Source organism: Passer domesticus, chromosome 2 (genome assembly GCF_036417665.1).
Source record: "Passer domesticus isolate bPasDom1 chromosome 2, bPasDom1.hap1, whole genome shotgun sequence".
NCBI classification, from domain to species: domain Eukaryota; kingdom Metazoa; phylum Chordata; class Aves; order Passeriformes; family Passeridae; genus Passer; species Passer domesticus.
Genome location: NC_087475.1, coordinates 113,356,725 through 113,373,922, shown reverse-complemented (window position 1 = coordinate 113,373,922; position 17,198 = coordinate 113,356,725). Strand labels below are relative to the sequence as shown.

At 37.0% G+C, this 17,198-nt stretch overlaps 1 protein-coding gene across 4 annotated transcripts in view; it reads right to left on the bottom strand.

Moving 5' to 3' along the window:
* Window positions 1-17,198, bottom strand: part of APP (amyloid beta precursor protein) — a 183,243-nt gene that overhangs the window by 36,730 nt on the left and 129,315 nt on the right. For all 4 annotated transcript variants that reach the window (XM_064410851.1, XM_064410853.1, XM_064410854.1 and 1 more), the window contains 2 exons: window positions 14,069-14,197; window positions 11,952-12,051 (listed from right to left, as the gene is read on the bottom strand). In XM_064410851.1, the coding sequence (XP_064266921.1) occupies window positions 11,952-12,051; window positions 14,069-14,197 (229 nt within the window). The remainder of the gene's footprint in view (window positions 1-11,951; window positions 12,052-14,068; window positions 14,198-17,198) is intronic.

Genomic DNA, 17,198 nt, shown 5'->3' with positions numbered 1-17,198 from the left:
TGGAAAAAAGCATTTCATAGTTATTTTCTGTCCTTCAGAGATACCACCACTAGCAGCCAAAACCCTCCATATTTTAGAAATTTCCTATATGTATGAAAATGTCATTCAATAAGTTGAAAAGAGTTTGCCCTTTTCAAATTCTCAGAAAATGAACATTTAAGATATCATGAAACAGTTGAGCTAAAATATTTCTTCTAGAAGTTAATAAGAGAATAAGCATCCCATAGCCTTAGATAACACCTTGATGGCTAAGAAAACTTAAGTTTAGAAAAAAAGAAAACCTAACTTCAGAAAAAACACACATTTGAATTTGAGAATAGCTGCAATAATTAGAACCATGCTAAAAAGAACATGCTTCTACTAAATTAAAAAAAAGAAAAATCACAACTTTAGTACTTCCATTTCTTTCCCATTTTTTGCTCCTTCTATTTCAGCACATGCAGATTTTGCTGTTTTCTGAATCACATAATAAAAACAACCCAAGTGAATTTCCTCCTGTCAGCTGGTACATGGAAGAATGTTTCAGTTACATCTACCTTGCAGACATTGTGTCTTATATCATTAAAACTCTCAAAGATGTTTAATTAATATACAGAGACATTGTCCATGTGCAGGTAAATCACAGGTTTTCTGGTACAGAACAGTCTTTAAAGCTTGGGTAATCCAGTTCAGGAAAATTCAGTCTTTAAAGTTGAAAATTAAAGCTTTAAATTGGATTACCAATTCAGGATATAAACTTATCACCAAGTAATGATTGATTTCCAAATGACCTCAGTGTCTCTTCCTTAGGGATGGACTTCAATGCAAATTTAGTTTTGCACGTGGCAATGCAATCACTGAGCACTCTGAGCAAAGGTTCATGACAATTTTCACACCATTTAATCAGCCTGCTATGAAACTTATGGTCTGAAATTGTGTCTAATTTCCTAGAAGCCTGGTATGACACTCTTTGCCTTCAGTGACAGAAACTTCAATTCCTACAGACACAACACAACTACAACTACAACTACTGACAACTACACAAACTATCTATTAACTAAAATTAAATCTCAATATATGGCTATAGCTAAGTGCACATAAATAATTTTTTTTGTATTTAACAGCCAGTCATCTGATTACTAATTGCATTTCCTCCTCACTTCAAAGCAGGGATTATTGAAGCTTGTATCATCTTTAGGAGTTATTTACTTAACAGAAATTAAAGACCCTGCTCTTCCCTTTCACAACATGCCTTTTTGTCAGTTTCTCTTTCCCGTCCTCTCATCCCCTCCTCATTCAATTTGGTTAAATTAGACAGGTCCTCTCCAAGTAAGACATGGAAACAACCTAATATGAAGGTAGACAAGATAATATTAAAAAAATACTTGGGGAAAAATTTAATTTATATTGAACTGAAATTATACCATGATCAAGAACATATATAGTACAACATCATCCTGATCCACAGAAGGCACTGTGACAAACTCCCCAAATTTAAACTTAACTCCATGTTTAATTCCAAATTAACATATCATTAAGTGCTTTAAAATAGGCTGAAGAGTCTAAATTAAAACAAATAAACAGCCTGACCAGTTGTCACTGATATTACAGTCAGATGAATCAGCAATCATTATTCCTGCTCAGGCTTGTGTAAAGTAGAAAAAGCCAAGTATCTTTCCCTCTTAAGTATCTGATAAGGCTTATAAGTGAAACCACTCTGCAAAAAAAAATTATAGGAAATATTGCTAGAGAATTTTATTGTCTAATTTTCTGAAAAATAATTATTCACTTTATTTATATTTTTGGGCGTCTTATTTACTGATAAAAATAATTCTATTTACTTGCCAAACTTACAATACACAATACAATTTAAAACTGCAGTAGGACCTAAAACTACCACTTTCTGACACCTGAAAAAAGTCAGTTACCTATCATTTTCTACAAACACTTCTCAAGGTCAGATTGTGAATACCGCAACAATTTTTGATGTGTCATCTTGGAAGCACTCAATAATCCATAAAATAATATAAAAATCTGAACATTTACTTGTTGCACTGATGCTTAAAGATTTTAGCTTTTGTATTTTTTATCCTATACTGCATTAGTGTATAACTCTGAACTCCATATAGAGTGTTAGTTAATTCTCTTCATATTTTGGTCAGACAAAGCAATCCCTCTAGGCCTGAGATCCAAGGACACCACCTGCCTCAGGCCCCGAAAAATATAAACAAAAGTGAATCAGGGGAGAGGGAAGCAAACTCAGGGAATATGACTTCATTAACTGAAGCTGTAATTGGAGGATTAACACCCGATATGCTAATCAACCAAACATATCTGTCTGAAAAGCTCCTGACCATTATTCATAGTCAGGATGGATACATTTTGGGTGTAGCCCCTTGGGGAGGATTCACCTGCCCTTAATGTACCTGAAGGCTCTTCATTAAATATATCTGCTTTTATCCTTTTAACTTTGTCTGGCCTCTGTTTCTAGGCAAGCCCAAAGGAGGCATCAGCAGTTGATGGTCAAAAGAGAATATCTTTAAATTTAAATCCAAACTCACAGAACTGAATTGTCAGTGCTTGCTCCAGATAATAAGTATTTTGCCTATTTATTAACTGCAGTTTTAGTGTTTGATAGGCCAGATATATCCTAGGCTGCCAGAGTAATCTAAACAGATGCATTTATTAAATCTACCAAATATATCCATGAAGTGGGATGTGGCCAGTTCTGATGCCTTTTCTGCTGTTTTTCATACACATGATCTAAAAGGAGGAAGCAGAACAGAGCAAGAACTGGAACCCTGCCCAAGCACCACTATTCATTTTTAAAGTGAAGTTGGGTGTATGAGAATCACAGGCAGGAGAAAGCTGCATTGATGAAAGATTATTTGCATTCCCATGTGCATGGGAACTGACAGAACATTACTGCAACATCTCCATCAACCCAGCCATTCTGTAGAATCACATATCCTCTGTATTTTTTTCCTTTTTTATCCCAACAGTAACAACTTGCCAAAGAAGAACACTATAGATACTCTTGTCCATAATAAACAGCTGTGAAATTTTCCCTCTGCGCTTCTGGAAAGCAAGCTGTGCTTCAAAACAAAATTTAGTACACCATTGGCATTACAGGCTTATTTTGCCATCCCCCTCAGGATACCTGCCCACAGTGATGCAGTTCAGACTTCAGTGTTTAAATCCCTTTGGATAACAATTCCAGAGACTGACACACTAGATCTGTAATATATTATAGACAAAACTATATTATCTTGTGCTAATATAACCAGTATGTAACTGCTTGTCAATGGAGACTTGAAATTTACAGGCAGGTAAGAATCAGGATGATTCCTTTGTTTCTTTCACAGTCCAAGACCTCCTACTAGGAATCTGATCTTAGAGTGAATCACACAGAATGACACAACTGTGTTTCCAAAACACGTTATCTGGGAAAAGAAAATCCATCATTCAACAACACAAATGAAGCAGAAGATTGTGTTTGTGATCCCACAATTTTAGGCTGCTTCAGTACTCGTGGACATTGACATAATGAGCTTGATTTAAAATGACATATTTATGAAAAAAAATATACATATATTCAGTGTATAAAAAAAAAATCTCCAATAGCTCAGTTTTGTGAGATTTCTGTAAGCAGGCAACATTTTACAAAGCCAGAGTCTCCCCTCTGACTGGAGTTATGCATTTGGAAAGTCACCTGCTCTCAGTTCACATCTGAAAGTTGGACAACTGGAAGATGTTTTCAGACTTTAGTTATCTATCCAATTTTAAAAAAAAAGGACATCTTAAATTTAGCACATGATAAACTAACATATGAGCTCCTTAAAGCATAACACTAGAAGCAATTATCAGGAAATACTAATGAGAAAGGCTGAGAAGCCATTCTGCTTCTTAAGACTAAAAGCAGACTTAAAAAAAGCCTTTAGAAAGAACATGTTGGTTCAGGCTGTAAAGAGAACATGTTGGTATCACCACATGCTTTTTCTGCATCATCTCAAAAGTGAGTGCTTGGCTTTAGACTTTTCACTGAAGACAGAACAGAACAGGAAATAATTCAACTAGATGTTTATGAGCAAATCTGTAGCTATAAGGTAATCCTGACCTATAATGCTTTTTTAAAATAAAATATATCCAGTATACCAATTTAAAATAACATAAACATTCCTTTAAATACAACATCTTCATATAATTGTAACCCTACTCCTTGTAGAAACAAGGCTCTCCAAGACAGAATTTCCCAGTCTATTGTATTCATGACACCAGAAAATGACTGGTGATTAAGAAGAATCCTGATCAAATTCACAAGTATCCAATAAAATAAGAAAAACCAGGAAAGAATACAACCAATAATTGGACAATTATTCAAAGTCTAATGCACTTTTTTCTATTGTGCACAAGATGACTGTAGATTCTTCCAGAGGGGTATCAAAAGAAGATGTTAAGTAGACGCTGTCTCAGCCTCAACCTGTTGCCACTGTGAGCCCAGAGTGGTCTCATGATCATGAACTCCCTGTGGGACCTGTAGTAGGGATGGCAACTTTTTATCAAAAGAGAAGTGTCTAAGAAAAAATACTTCAGGTTGAAGTAATGGAAAGGTTACAGAATAAGGTCATCAAGAAGGATCTATCAATGCAGGGCAGAGTGCTCTCACCATCAGCTCCTGAAAAAAACCAAGGCAACACCTTTAACCTCTCCTGCAAATAGATGAATTATTTAGAGTGAAACATTTAAATACTCACTGAAATAGCAGATGCTCAGAAAATGTAAAAATTACTTTGTTTATAATTTACAAGTCCATGATTTTTATCAGTTTTCAGTTCTAACGTGGATCATGAGATGAGATTTTTTAAAGTGCAAGTGAAACAGAAGAGTATTATTCAGAACCAAAGGAAAATATTATCTTAATAAACTTAGTCACTTCTATTAAGTTTTTATTCTGATTATATTTCTGAACTGGAAAACAATATGTTCCTTATCTTTCCTTTAAGGAAAAACCACCTCAATCCAAAGCCACCTGAAGTAATTTATCCTTTTCCCAGTATCTGTGTGCCCTGGAGGAAACTGGCTCTTTTACTGACTGAAGTCATGTTCACAATATTTATGAGATGGGAAGAAGGCTTGTGCACACAAAAATCAGGATTCATGTCTTTTCTGGAGAACATTAGTGCCCATGATAGCACACAATAGCCCATTTAGCTATAAAAAGATGGGGAGGATATAGTACATTGCTAATGAAAGCACTTGAGAACATCAGCGTCAGTGATGTGCATTTATATCTATTTTAATCATCTACAGTTCTCCACCTAATTTTCTTTGACAGTTAAATAATCTTGACAAAAAAAAGAGAGATGTTTAGAGGAAGAAAATGTTGGATTTATTTCCAGGATTTTTTTCCTTCTCTCCTCTACTGAAACAAAGGTCATATCTTACTAGCAGACAGAGCTGAGTCTCTTAAAAATGCTTTTTCACTGTGAGGGTGACCAAACACTGGCAGCTGGCTCTGGGTGGCCTTGCTTTAGCAGAGGGAATGGAGCAGATGTCCTCCACCCTCCAGAGGTTCAGTCCAACCTCAGGCATTCTGTGCTTCTGTGACATTGGCTGATTCCCTACATAAACGTCATACATCACCTTGCTCCAACAAATGACATCTTATTATTTATGGTATTTAAATAATTGTAAGAATATTTTACAGAGATAACAAAGGGGCAAAACGGATAGCTTAGTAAAAGCCATAGGCTTGCGATGATTAAAAAAAAAACAACACTTGGGGGAAAAAGAAAGCTTCAGAGTGTGTGCGTATATATATATATATATATACATATATATATGTATATGAATTAGTCAAATGCTTTAAAAACCAATGTCCTTGGGTGGAAAAGGTCTTAATTACTCATCAGGCTCTCCACCTGGGCCATATGTCAATATTTAAGCATACAAAAATCTATCTCAATGTTGCTGTGGAAAGTTTAACACAGAATTAATCTGCTTTTGTGGAAGGACTCTGCTATTTTTAACCACTGGTGCAACAATATATATTTTGCTAGAATCCTAACAAACCATATTTTTGACTGAATGCTATAGGCCTTCAAGGGAGAATATTAAAGGTAAATAACCACAGAAAATTCAAATTTTTCTTTGAAAAGCTGAGGTTACTGGACACACATAAATATGTCAAATCAATTATGGGGAGAAAACACAGGCGTAGTTAGTGCTGGAAGTCACTTCAGCATACCTGTGCAAATACACATTCTCTGAAGGCTGCTTCTGACTGCTTGTTCCAGTTGCATTACACTTATGGGCACAAAGGGCAGAGCAGAAGGGCAGGAACATGGGCTTGTATGACACAGCCCAGACACACCAAACAGGCTATTTAAAAGTAGAAGGCAGGTTTTACAGAACCTTTGCTAAGACCTACATACTAGTGTCCTACTTCCACAAACTGTTTAAAGTTCTCAGTGGAATACTTGCTGTCACAGAAAAATGTGCTGGTTTTAAAGAGATGAGGGTGGAAATTCAATACTTCTGCTTTGGCAAAGATAATGTTTCGTTGCATCCAATATTGAACACTCCCCTACACAGTACTAGCCAAGTGCCTGGGGCAATCTAAAAATGACAATTCCACTGTTCTCCAGAATAGCAGAAAGTATAAAACTGAACAGAAATTGTCCAACTTTCCCCAGCAATGGGTTTTTGCAACTACTGCAAATGCTCACTCTATATTGTCTGGATGAAGCACATTCATCAACTAGTGCAAAATCCAACTCCCTGATGATGAGCACCACTGGTGACTTCTTTATTTTGCTCTATGCCAGTTCACTGAACGTGGTCTGTCTCAGTGCAGGTAAATCATGGAGTGCTAATTCATTTACCCATGCCTCAAAAACACTGTTTTACTTTACTAGAAAAAAAAATAATTAAGGCATTATTAGCACTCTGATGCCTGACATTATAGCATCAATCAGATACTACCAGTATTTTTGCGTCTAGTTTTAGAGGAAGACTAGAACTGGCTCCTATTAAGCAGCCTAGAGCTGCCAACTCTACAAACAAAAATAAATTTCAAGAATTTTCTAGTCTAACACACTCAAATAAGAGTAACAAGGTAATTACTGTTCTTACTTGATATGGACTACACCATTCTTTATGATCCCATTACAATATTCTTCTAAACCTTTAAAGAAGCTTTTGACTTGTCAAGTGTAAGTCAATGTAAGTAATATAAGTAATGTAAGAGTCAATGTAAGTCAACTACCCTTTATTATTCTGATACCTTCATAGCACAACCCAACTTCAAATAAAGGTTCAGAAATCCTAAGTATTGCTTCAACATCTTTAACATTTTTGAAGATGGAATTCTTCCCATCAGATAAATTTTAAGACAACAACAAGGAAGAGTAAAGAAAAAAAAGACACTGAGAAGCCCCATTGCAGTCTGACAGACATTATTAATTACACATTCAAAACAGCATTTTAAGGGAGAGGATGAAGAGAACAATCACAAAAGAAACCAAGCAAGACAAGACACAGAATTTGCTTTTGCAAAGCCTCCAAGAGCATGTTTTGCTTTTGCAGTATCAGTCACCAGACCACTCTGGTTGTGGTTTTGAGCTGTCAGCCTGCGGCAAGAAACTAATACTATTAAACCTCTTAAGGATACCACAGAATGACTGGAAACAGCATCTGAATTCAACTCATGGCAAGAAATGCAGAAAGGCTGTGGACTGACTACAGGCCAAAATTACAAGCTAGAAACAAAGAACCAAAAATTAGGGTAATAAATGCTGAAAGACCAGAACCAGCTGAGGTAGCGCTAACTTTGCCCTCCACTCCGATAGGTATGGGCCTGATGATTAAAGAGGAAGTGTTAAAAGAAAGGAAGTCTTCAGACATCTTGAGTCTGCAGCTGCTTCTAAAAACACTTACAAAAATCTTCAAAGGAACTTGCAAGGCAAATGTCAAGAGGCAAATGTCTCGTTTCAAATTTTGTCATGCTAAGTTGGAGCATACAAATGTTTAAAATAGCACCTGACCCACAGTACACTATATATATCTGAAAGCAGGCACTGATTTGGGGTCAGCCTGGGTTTGCTTTCTCTTGTAGGCAAGTAATGTGCGTGTGGCACCCAAAAAATGCTGCAGAACAGGACGGGGAGAGTGGAACAGAATAATAAAATAACAATAGTTTGATTTTATCTGTCAAGGGACAGTTGAAATAATATTCTTTTACTTATTGCTCATAACTGAATGTTTCTGAGCTTAGGTACAATATTACTGTGGTTCTGCTACAGTGCTTAATATTTCCTCAGTGGTGGGCTAGAAAAGTTGAAGCTGAGGACACATTTTGGAAAAAAGTAGCAAACACAGAATTAAAAATTCAGATCACTGTCTACCCACATGACTGATGCACAAAGCTCTGACGTAGTTTCTGATTCAGAAGCTATGCCTGCTGTGCCACTCTGCTATAAATTGTCTTTTACATAGATGGACAAGCAATCTAATCAAATAAGGATTTAAAGCAGGATGTGCTTGAAGGAACTACTGATTTTGCTTAAAGCCTACTATTGCATTTTCTGTGTTTCCATATATGTTAAATAGTATATGAGATTTATCAGAGAGAAAAGGTGAGTACAAATACCTAGGCAGGCAAATAATCTGCTCAGATTTCTTTTTGTGCCACTCTCCTATTCATGGGGCATACTCCTGCTCATAAGAAACTCCATTTATCACCAAGAACTACATCAATTGCTGAGAGCAACCTCTTTTTAAACACATTTGCATCACTGTCCCTTGAGAAATCATCTGCAGCCAGAATGCCCATCTCCTACCCAAACGACCTGCTTATTCTTTCCAAGCTTTTTTAGAACAACCATGGTCAGGTGACCTCTTTCTGCAACTCTCAGACTGGCTCCTTTTCCTCTGCCCAACACGAACAAGAGACAGCCAGCAATATCCTTCCTCACACATCTAGAATTCGCTGCTACATTACAGTGCCTGAAACCCTTATGGGGCATTTGCACATTACACAATGGTCAAATGCTTAGGATGAAAGCCCTCACTTAATTTAAGTGCTGTTTTCTACCCTCTGGAGTGCTGTGAGTCTTCCAACTATCTATGCTCCTGTGACACTCACTGTTAAAGCCAGTGGGCATCACTGGTGATGGACTAAAACTCTGCAGGTAAGGACTAAAACTCTGTTAAATTTTACCCTAAATTCCTACCACCATCTTTGCTGGACGTACGAAAATAACAAGAAAAGGCTGCTTTTAAAAGGCATAAAAGCCTGTTTTAAGCATACAAGCAGGATTTTTTATTTTGGATTTTGCACATTAAAACAATGGCTGTAAGCCTGCCTTTTAAGATAGAAACTTCAAACACGGTCTGTATTTTAAGGAAACTCCAAATGTCCAACAGCTGGACTGTGATTTATCTGATTAACTGTGCAAAAATAGGTCATAATATTTTTAGCAATAGGAAAAATATAGTGAAAAACAGCACCACATTATATGTAAGAAGAATTAAACCCATGGGACAAATTCATAGCAAACTAGGTATCATTTGTATTGCTGCTTATAGAGCAACTTGTTCGATTCAGGGAAAAACTACTTTTGTCAGAGCTCTGTTATCTAAAGCAAAGATTATCCATTCCTCAAGGTAAAAACCTTTCATGAAGAACTCTACAGCAGAGTGGAACTAGAAACTAAAACTATAATCAAGAAAGAAAATGAACTAGAACTATTTTCAACTGTGTCTCCCTATATGTAATTTATTAGTCAGACACTCTGTGTCAGATGTTCTTACCTCGTTTATTTTTCAAATTTTCTACTGACTCGGACTTTCTAAATCAATGATTCCAACAAAAGGAATTTAATCAAACATCTGTCTTTTTAATGAGTGTTGTAATATTTCTTGGGAATGCTACAAAGTGAAGTTTTATTAGAAGTTTACTTCTCCACAGATTTTACAGCTGTAATAGATGTCCTTTTCCATGGGTTTAGGAAGAGTACAGAGACTAAGAAATTCAGTAATTTCAGAAGAGAAATTGAAACAGGCTGATCAGAGCTACAAGGCTCAAAACTAGTAGGATACCGTCTTCTTGAACACATGGGAATGAGCTTCACAAATGTTCATTAAAATCAACATGTAAAACAAAGTATACAGACAATATTATCAACAAGAAGAACATTGATACTGAAAGACATTGCATTATGGAAAACTATTTTATCTAGATCTGATATTTTACCCAGAAGAGACAGCACTTTAGTTTATGCTGCTCACTAACTCCCAATTATGAGAACTTTGTTTTAATTGCTTTAAACTTTGCAATGCATTGAACAGTTTTTAGCACAGCCTAAACCTCAAAAGGAAAAACTGCTCAAGAGACTGTAACAAACATTTTCTTTGTGATTTCTTAGCTGCTCTAAACGCATTAGGAAATAATACTTTAGTAATTTTAGGCTCTTTTTTGCCCCTAAAAATTAGTATTACATTTGAGATTAGGAGTCAGATTCTTGTAAACCACTCAGCAGTTACTAGACTTTTGGTCTCATGCCACTTCAAAGATTCTGGAATTCTTGTTCCACTTCAGTACATAGAAAGGAGAACAAAATTTACAAGAATGTCCTCAACAACAAGCCTTAACATTACCAAGAATAGAAGAAATTGAAATTTGAAGCAAAAACCCCAAGGGAATGACAGCAGTGCAAAAAGAAAACTAACTGAGCATCTCAAAGACCTCGGAGTACTGACATCTTCTTTCTACAGAAATTATTACATGCTTTCAAATTATCACTTGGATGTTGTTCCTCCCTGAATGACTACATCCACAGACTGAGACTGTTGATTGTGCCTTATAATTGTGGAGCGTAGAAACACACAGTTAAGGGCAATTACTAACCAGTTATCTTTTGGCTGCCTCCCAATCCCTTCCACTATTTCTTGATCTCATCTCCAGCCCTCTCAAGCAGAAGCATATCTCCATCATAACTCATGCTTTGGGCAAATCAATCCACCACTATTCCCTGTCCATCCTTCCCTGTGTCTTAAATGCATCCTAATCATTACTGCAGTGGTATGCCTCCCTCCCTTGTATTTTGAAGAAATTGATGGCTTATTCATTCAGCTGAACCTGGCTATTAGTGAAATTAATACATTAACTGCCACTTACTGCCACAACTTGTGTAAAAAGCTGCTCCAAAAATGACTGTCCCATCTCTCATCTTTACATTTAACCATATGTTATTTTTCTTAAGGCAAACATTAGCAACATGATAGCCAAAACTGAGTGCAGTTGCCTTGCTGCAATAGTGTGTGAGTGCTGTACTGGAGATCTCTGTGCTGCAGGAGTGCCACAGCCAAGGGCAGGAATTTGGATGGAAGGAAAGGCCATTCTCCCTCACAGCTATCCGCCATTAACAGCTCTCAACAAAAGAGGCAAACATAGGTCTGCTGCTTGTATGCTGGAAAAAATGGGAGGAGCAGCAATATCAATTTGATAACTAACCAAGAACTAAAATGCATGACCACTAGGATACTGCCAAGTCCATGCCTACACTTCTCTCGGTTCTGCAACCAATTTTTTAGCTCTGGGATTTCCAAATGGTCTATATCATGTAAATACTTACCAGGTAAACTAAATATCCAAAGAATGGGGTTTGCCTAAGTCTCATAGTCAACTGCTGCATCCCTATAGAACGGAAGGCTCCAAATGTCAATTAACATATTTCAGGGAAGACATTTATAGCAGTATGATGATGCCACTGCATGGGTTATACAGGATTTGTCTTCCAAGGGTTCATTATAATTTAATTTAAAATTTAAGAATGTTGCCAGGTTTACTCTTCTATTTTTCAGCTAAGGTAGTATATCAATAGGAAAAGTGAGATTATGTATTTTTGCTTTTGGTGGTAATTTCTCATCACAGAAATACATGTCTTTTTCTACATTAGTAGTTTGCATACCAACTTCATCCTGGATCTCCTCTGCCACAGCAGGCACATTGTAGAGGAAGGAGAGAGACTGGTTCATGCGTTCATATATCACACGTAGATGTGTCATAACCTATGGAAACAAAAGTATTCGAAGGAGGGGAATACTATGGATAATTTGACATTATCACAAATTTCACAGATTACAGGAAGCAAGACTTTTTTCACTTGTGCAGGTATAAGACTTCAATATGCTCTATGTATCAAAACTGTCAAACCTATTCCAAAACTCACCTCTCTCCCACAGCTGCTAAAAAATGCTATTCTAGATTCTCCTCCATAGCCACCTGAAATCCCATGGAAATGCAGTAATTTAAAGTAGGGGTTTACATCTGCTGTGGGGCAGAACATGCACATAAGTAACTACTGTGGCATAAATCCACAGCCTCATTCTTCTTTCAGCAACATTTACATTTGCCCATACTTGTACGTTTTCATGTAACATGTAAACCAAGTGAGGCACAGTGATTGCTGCATCAAAATGTTTCAGGTGTTTGGAATTATTTATTTATTTATCTCATAATCTAAATACTGTGAAAAGAAACAGCTCTCTAAAGAAAAAAACAGGTTAACATTTACAAATTGCAAACATTTCAGCTGCAAACAAAAATATTTCCACCCAGAAGCATTACTGCATCCTCTCATTTGATTACAGCTCTGTTGCCTCAAGTGCCCTCTCACTGTTGCGGGTTGAGTTACGACATCACATGATACGTGCTCCCCCAGGGCACTCTTCACCAGTATCACCTTTCTTCAGTAGAAGGAGAAATTGAGGTGCATCTTAGAAGACTGACAAGATAATTAGGCCAAACAAGTAAAATGAGCTGCAGACAGCAATTTTAATGAAACAGCAGCATGATTTCTTCAAATCTAAATATTTATGCTATTGAACAAAATATTTTGTTTTCCATTTTTCACTGAAAAACATTTCACAAACAGAACTCCCAGGCCACATTTCCCCAACCACCTGACCAATTCTAGACACAGAGATGCTATATCAATACTCATTCCTACAATGACATGTTAGACAATACACTCACTGCACTTCTTGTATTTATACATCAGTTTCTACTCTTCACTAGTGGTGCCACACAACCTGCACTCTGCAAAATTTCACTGATTTTTATTGTTAAATAATCCAATGGGACTTGGGAAAAAATTATGATAGATGCTTAAGACAAGACAAAGACAATAGTCACTGCAGAAGACTTTTAGAAGTGTGCATTTCTCACTCGAGCAATTTCAAAACAGCATGATCTCAATGTACATATTTGGATGAAACAGATGTTTGAAAATCTAATCTGCCATCCAGGGAGGTACATGGTTTTGATTTTTCTTTTAGTGATGTCAGTCAATTAAAAAACTGTGGCTGGAACAGCAGCAGGATTCCACAGATTCCAGCACACTGTTTTTACAGCTTATCCATTGTCACTCCAATTTTAATTGCTGTTTTGAAAGCCAACTACATCTTCAGTCTTGGGTGTTTTCTTGCCCTCTATGATTTATGAAGACAAGATAAAAGATGTTCCAAAACATATGCATTGAGGACTATAGCAACATTCAGCAGTTTAATGCCATGAACAACAGTGTCTGTTTTAAAAGAACACATTAAACTCGAGTGCATTGCAGTAATCACATTTATAGATGTTACAAGTGCCTCTGCAATGACTATAGAAAGGTTGGTCACAGTCAGATGGCTGCACCGCTTCTGGTTCTGTCACTTCAGCTGAGAAAAGCACAACCATATGTTGTTGCTAAATCTAATACTGATGTTTTCCCAGAGGTATTATTTATCTAAGCACTAACAAAGGCTCTCAGCATTAATGCTCTGGAAGGCTCCTCAGAACATGCCCATGAAGTAATCAGGGTCCAGATAGACAAAAACCTGTATTCATTTCTTCTCAGAAGAAAAATCATGCCTACATTACTCTATCACTTTGCCTTAATCTTCTGATGGAAAACAGATTGGTTTTGATTGCATTTAAAGCTCTCCATGGCAAGGAGTTGGGTATTTTACAAAAAATGGGTTGACAGAAATTTCACAATAGTTATGAACTAACACAACCTCAGTAACCGTCACTGGGGATTACCTGAGATCTGATTTGGGCAGCTTTCTTTGGGTCTACCATGCGGACGTGTTCAAAGTGTTTGAGAGTGTGCTGTCTGTCTTTCTGCTCAGCACGCACGTACTTCTTCAGCATGTTGAATACATGACGAGGCTACAGGGAAAGAAAAAGAACAAAAAACACATCTGTTTAGAATGACACACGTTTTCATTTCTTGCACTGGAGATGTATGCCAAGCCAAAAGCCCTTGGTGCTATCTTCTGAAGGCAACTCTGACTAATATAATTAAGATCCTCTCAACTGAACACCACCAGAATGCACCATTAAATAGTAGTTGTAGGCAGTAGATAATGTTCCTGAGAAGGGTGTTCAGATTTCTATGTTCCTATGCCAATTTCTATGGTTTTCTAACCAATACCCAGACTTGACTGCAAAACTTAGGGGAAAAAAAATTCACAACGTTCCTGCCCTGTCACTATTTCTGCTCCACCAGTGGAGAAAACAGAGGAAAACAAGGTACAGAACATACACATCCAGAACACACACAGTCAGAACACACAACTGACTGAAAACCCATAAGAAAAAAGAGACATCTGCCCAGTTTTCTGAAGCTTCTCAGCTTACATGCCAGATTTTGCAAAAATATGAAGTGTTTTGCAAGTAATATTAATTAGTAAAACCAAACCGATATATGCCTTCAGGCATGTAACTGAATACAAAGAAAGAAAAAGAAAGATCAGCAGCTGAAGGGAACTTGAAAATATACACAGTGATGGCAGAGCACTGAAGGCTAAGACATGTATTCCTATGTACTTTACTGCTCTGCACAATAATACAGTGCCAAAACAGGAAGTGATCTCCAGCATCCAGCTAAGACATCCATCTTTAACTGAGATTATATGGGTTCTGGAAATGCAGTCCCCCTTCTCTCCATCCCACTTGTGGTGCTGTGCTTGTGCATCCTACCTGAAGCTGCCGAGCAGTGAAAAGGAATAGAAAGATGACCTTACTGTGCAGCAGATTAAAGAATGAACAGAAGTGGTAAAAAGCCTGTCTAGGCACTGAGAGTGACACAGGGAAGAAGGTATGGAAATGATAAAAAAAGTATCAGAAGCTCTGTACACAGCTTTCCAAAGCAGGAAAAACTGTGGGTGAAGGTGAAGTTTTAAGAAGACTTAGATTCATGGACAAATATAGAGCCTAAACTGATTTAACATTTACACAAGAGATGAATACTAAGATATGGAGTCCAAGGATTTCAGAATCTCTTAAGTTTAAGAGAAGCAACAGATTCAAAAATGTCTGAGGAAAGCAAACCAAAGGTTACTTGAAGAAGATATGTCACACAGAAACAGAGATGTGAAGCCATATCCTGCCAGAGAATTAAATTTCGTGTCTCCATTGCTGAAAATTCATTTATTAGGGAAATAACTCAAAGTCCCCAAAGCCAAGTATTCTCAGAAGAAGTTGCAAGAAACTGCAGACAAATGCTGGAAAGTGAATAATCCTCACAACCTTGTGGGAATGGCCAAACAACTGAAATGTCAACTGTAAAGCTCTATTGAAATGAAGGCTAGAAGACTAGGAAGTTTAATAACAAGAAAAAAAAATTTTGAAGACAGAAAATTTTGCTACCTTTCCTGATAATTCACCTTTTCTTGCTCCCAAGACGTATCCAGGTAACAGGCTAGGGCTATGCTGATTAGTTAGGAATAATATGGGTACTGTGTACTCCAAAACTCTGGACTGGCTGGCATGAAGCTTAAATCCACAGTGTCATGGCACACACTATTCAGGCAAATGCAGCAAAAAAGACACACCTAGTAAGATGTGGACAGGTTCACAGACAATGCATCTGGGCTACACAGACTACCTAGGGTGACAATGCACCATTAAGAATTAATGTTCTACCTAGAACTGTAAAGAATCTGCCTTGTCTTTTATTTGAAAGACGAGTCATTCTGTGGTTTTGTACGTGAGATCTAAAATGCCCATAATCCAGTTTCTAGCAAGTTATATATAAACACACACACATAAATACACATATATAAACATGCAGATGTCCCCCCGCCATGATCTATACTGATCCTAATCTGCTATTTCAGATTTTAAGGGAGTGATGAAACAGTGCAGTTTCACTGAGCGTGAAAAATGGAAACATCACATGTAGTTTGCATGGCTAAAATCTCTCCTCATGGAAAAACAAATCTCTCCTCATGGAAATCGAAAATACTACAAAGAAACCACACTAAAACCATAATAAAGCAGGTCTGTGTATTGAAAAGACAACTTCCTGGCTTTGTGCCAGGGAATTTCCATGGGAAATTCTAAGCTGGCTTGTCATTTTGATCAAAATTCACTCTAAACAAGAGAGGAAATTTTCATAATGCTATTTAACCTCGTCTTTAGAGAAAAATCAATCATCAGTCCCTTCCAATTACTGCTCTTGCAATGTGCAACAATTGCTTCTTTTCATTCACTTTTCTGAATACCTTGTGTATCATAGTCAGTACATATTTCACTTGCTACATTATTAACTTGCGGGTCATGTTTCATCATGGAGAAATAGCTCATTTTAGAAACATTCAAGAAAAATTCAACTGCATGAATGCAAACACATACTCATGGGCCAGACAAATAAATCCCCATCCACATACCTGTTCTGTGGAGTTAAAGATGCCTTCTCATAATTTCTACTAATTTGTAACAAAACATGTTATCTCACACATCAAAATCACATTGCTATAATGGTGCCCAAGACTTCCATTTGCCTCCCCTCTCAAGGACTCCTCTGGCAACCAAATAAAATGAAAACTATTTGATTCAATCTCATTATTTGTTTTTCAGTATTTCAACTTACTGAACTTTGACAAATTAAGACAAATTTCGTTTCTGCTCACTATTTTAAAACTCTTAATTCTAGATATAACAAACCTGCCAGGGTTTAAAATGACACTCTGGAAAATGGAATTAGCTGACCACATATTTGAAATCTGACTTTGTACAAAAACAGAGCTGAAATCCATGCTATCGCACAGAAAACCTACAAAATTACGTAGATGTGAAGAATTCCACAGCTGGAAATTAATGGGTTTGGAGAAGCAGAGCTAAAGGGTGGAGTATTAGAGCTGGACTGTTGTTTCCTGCTGCACAG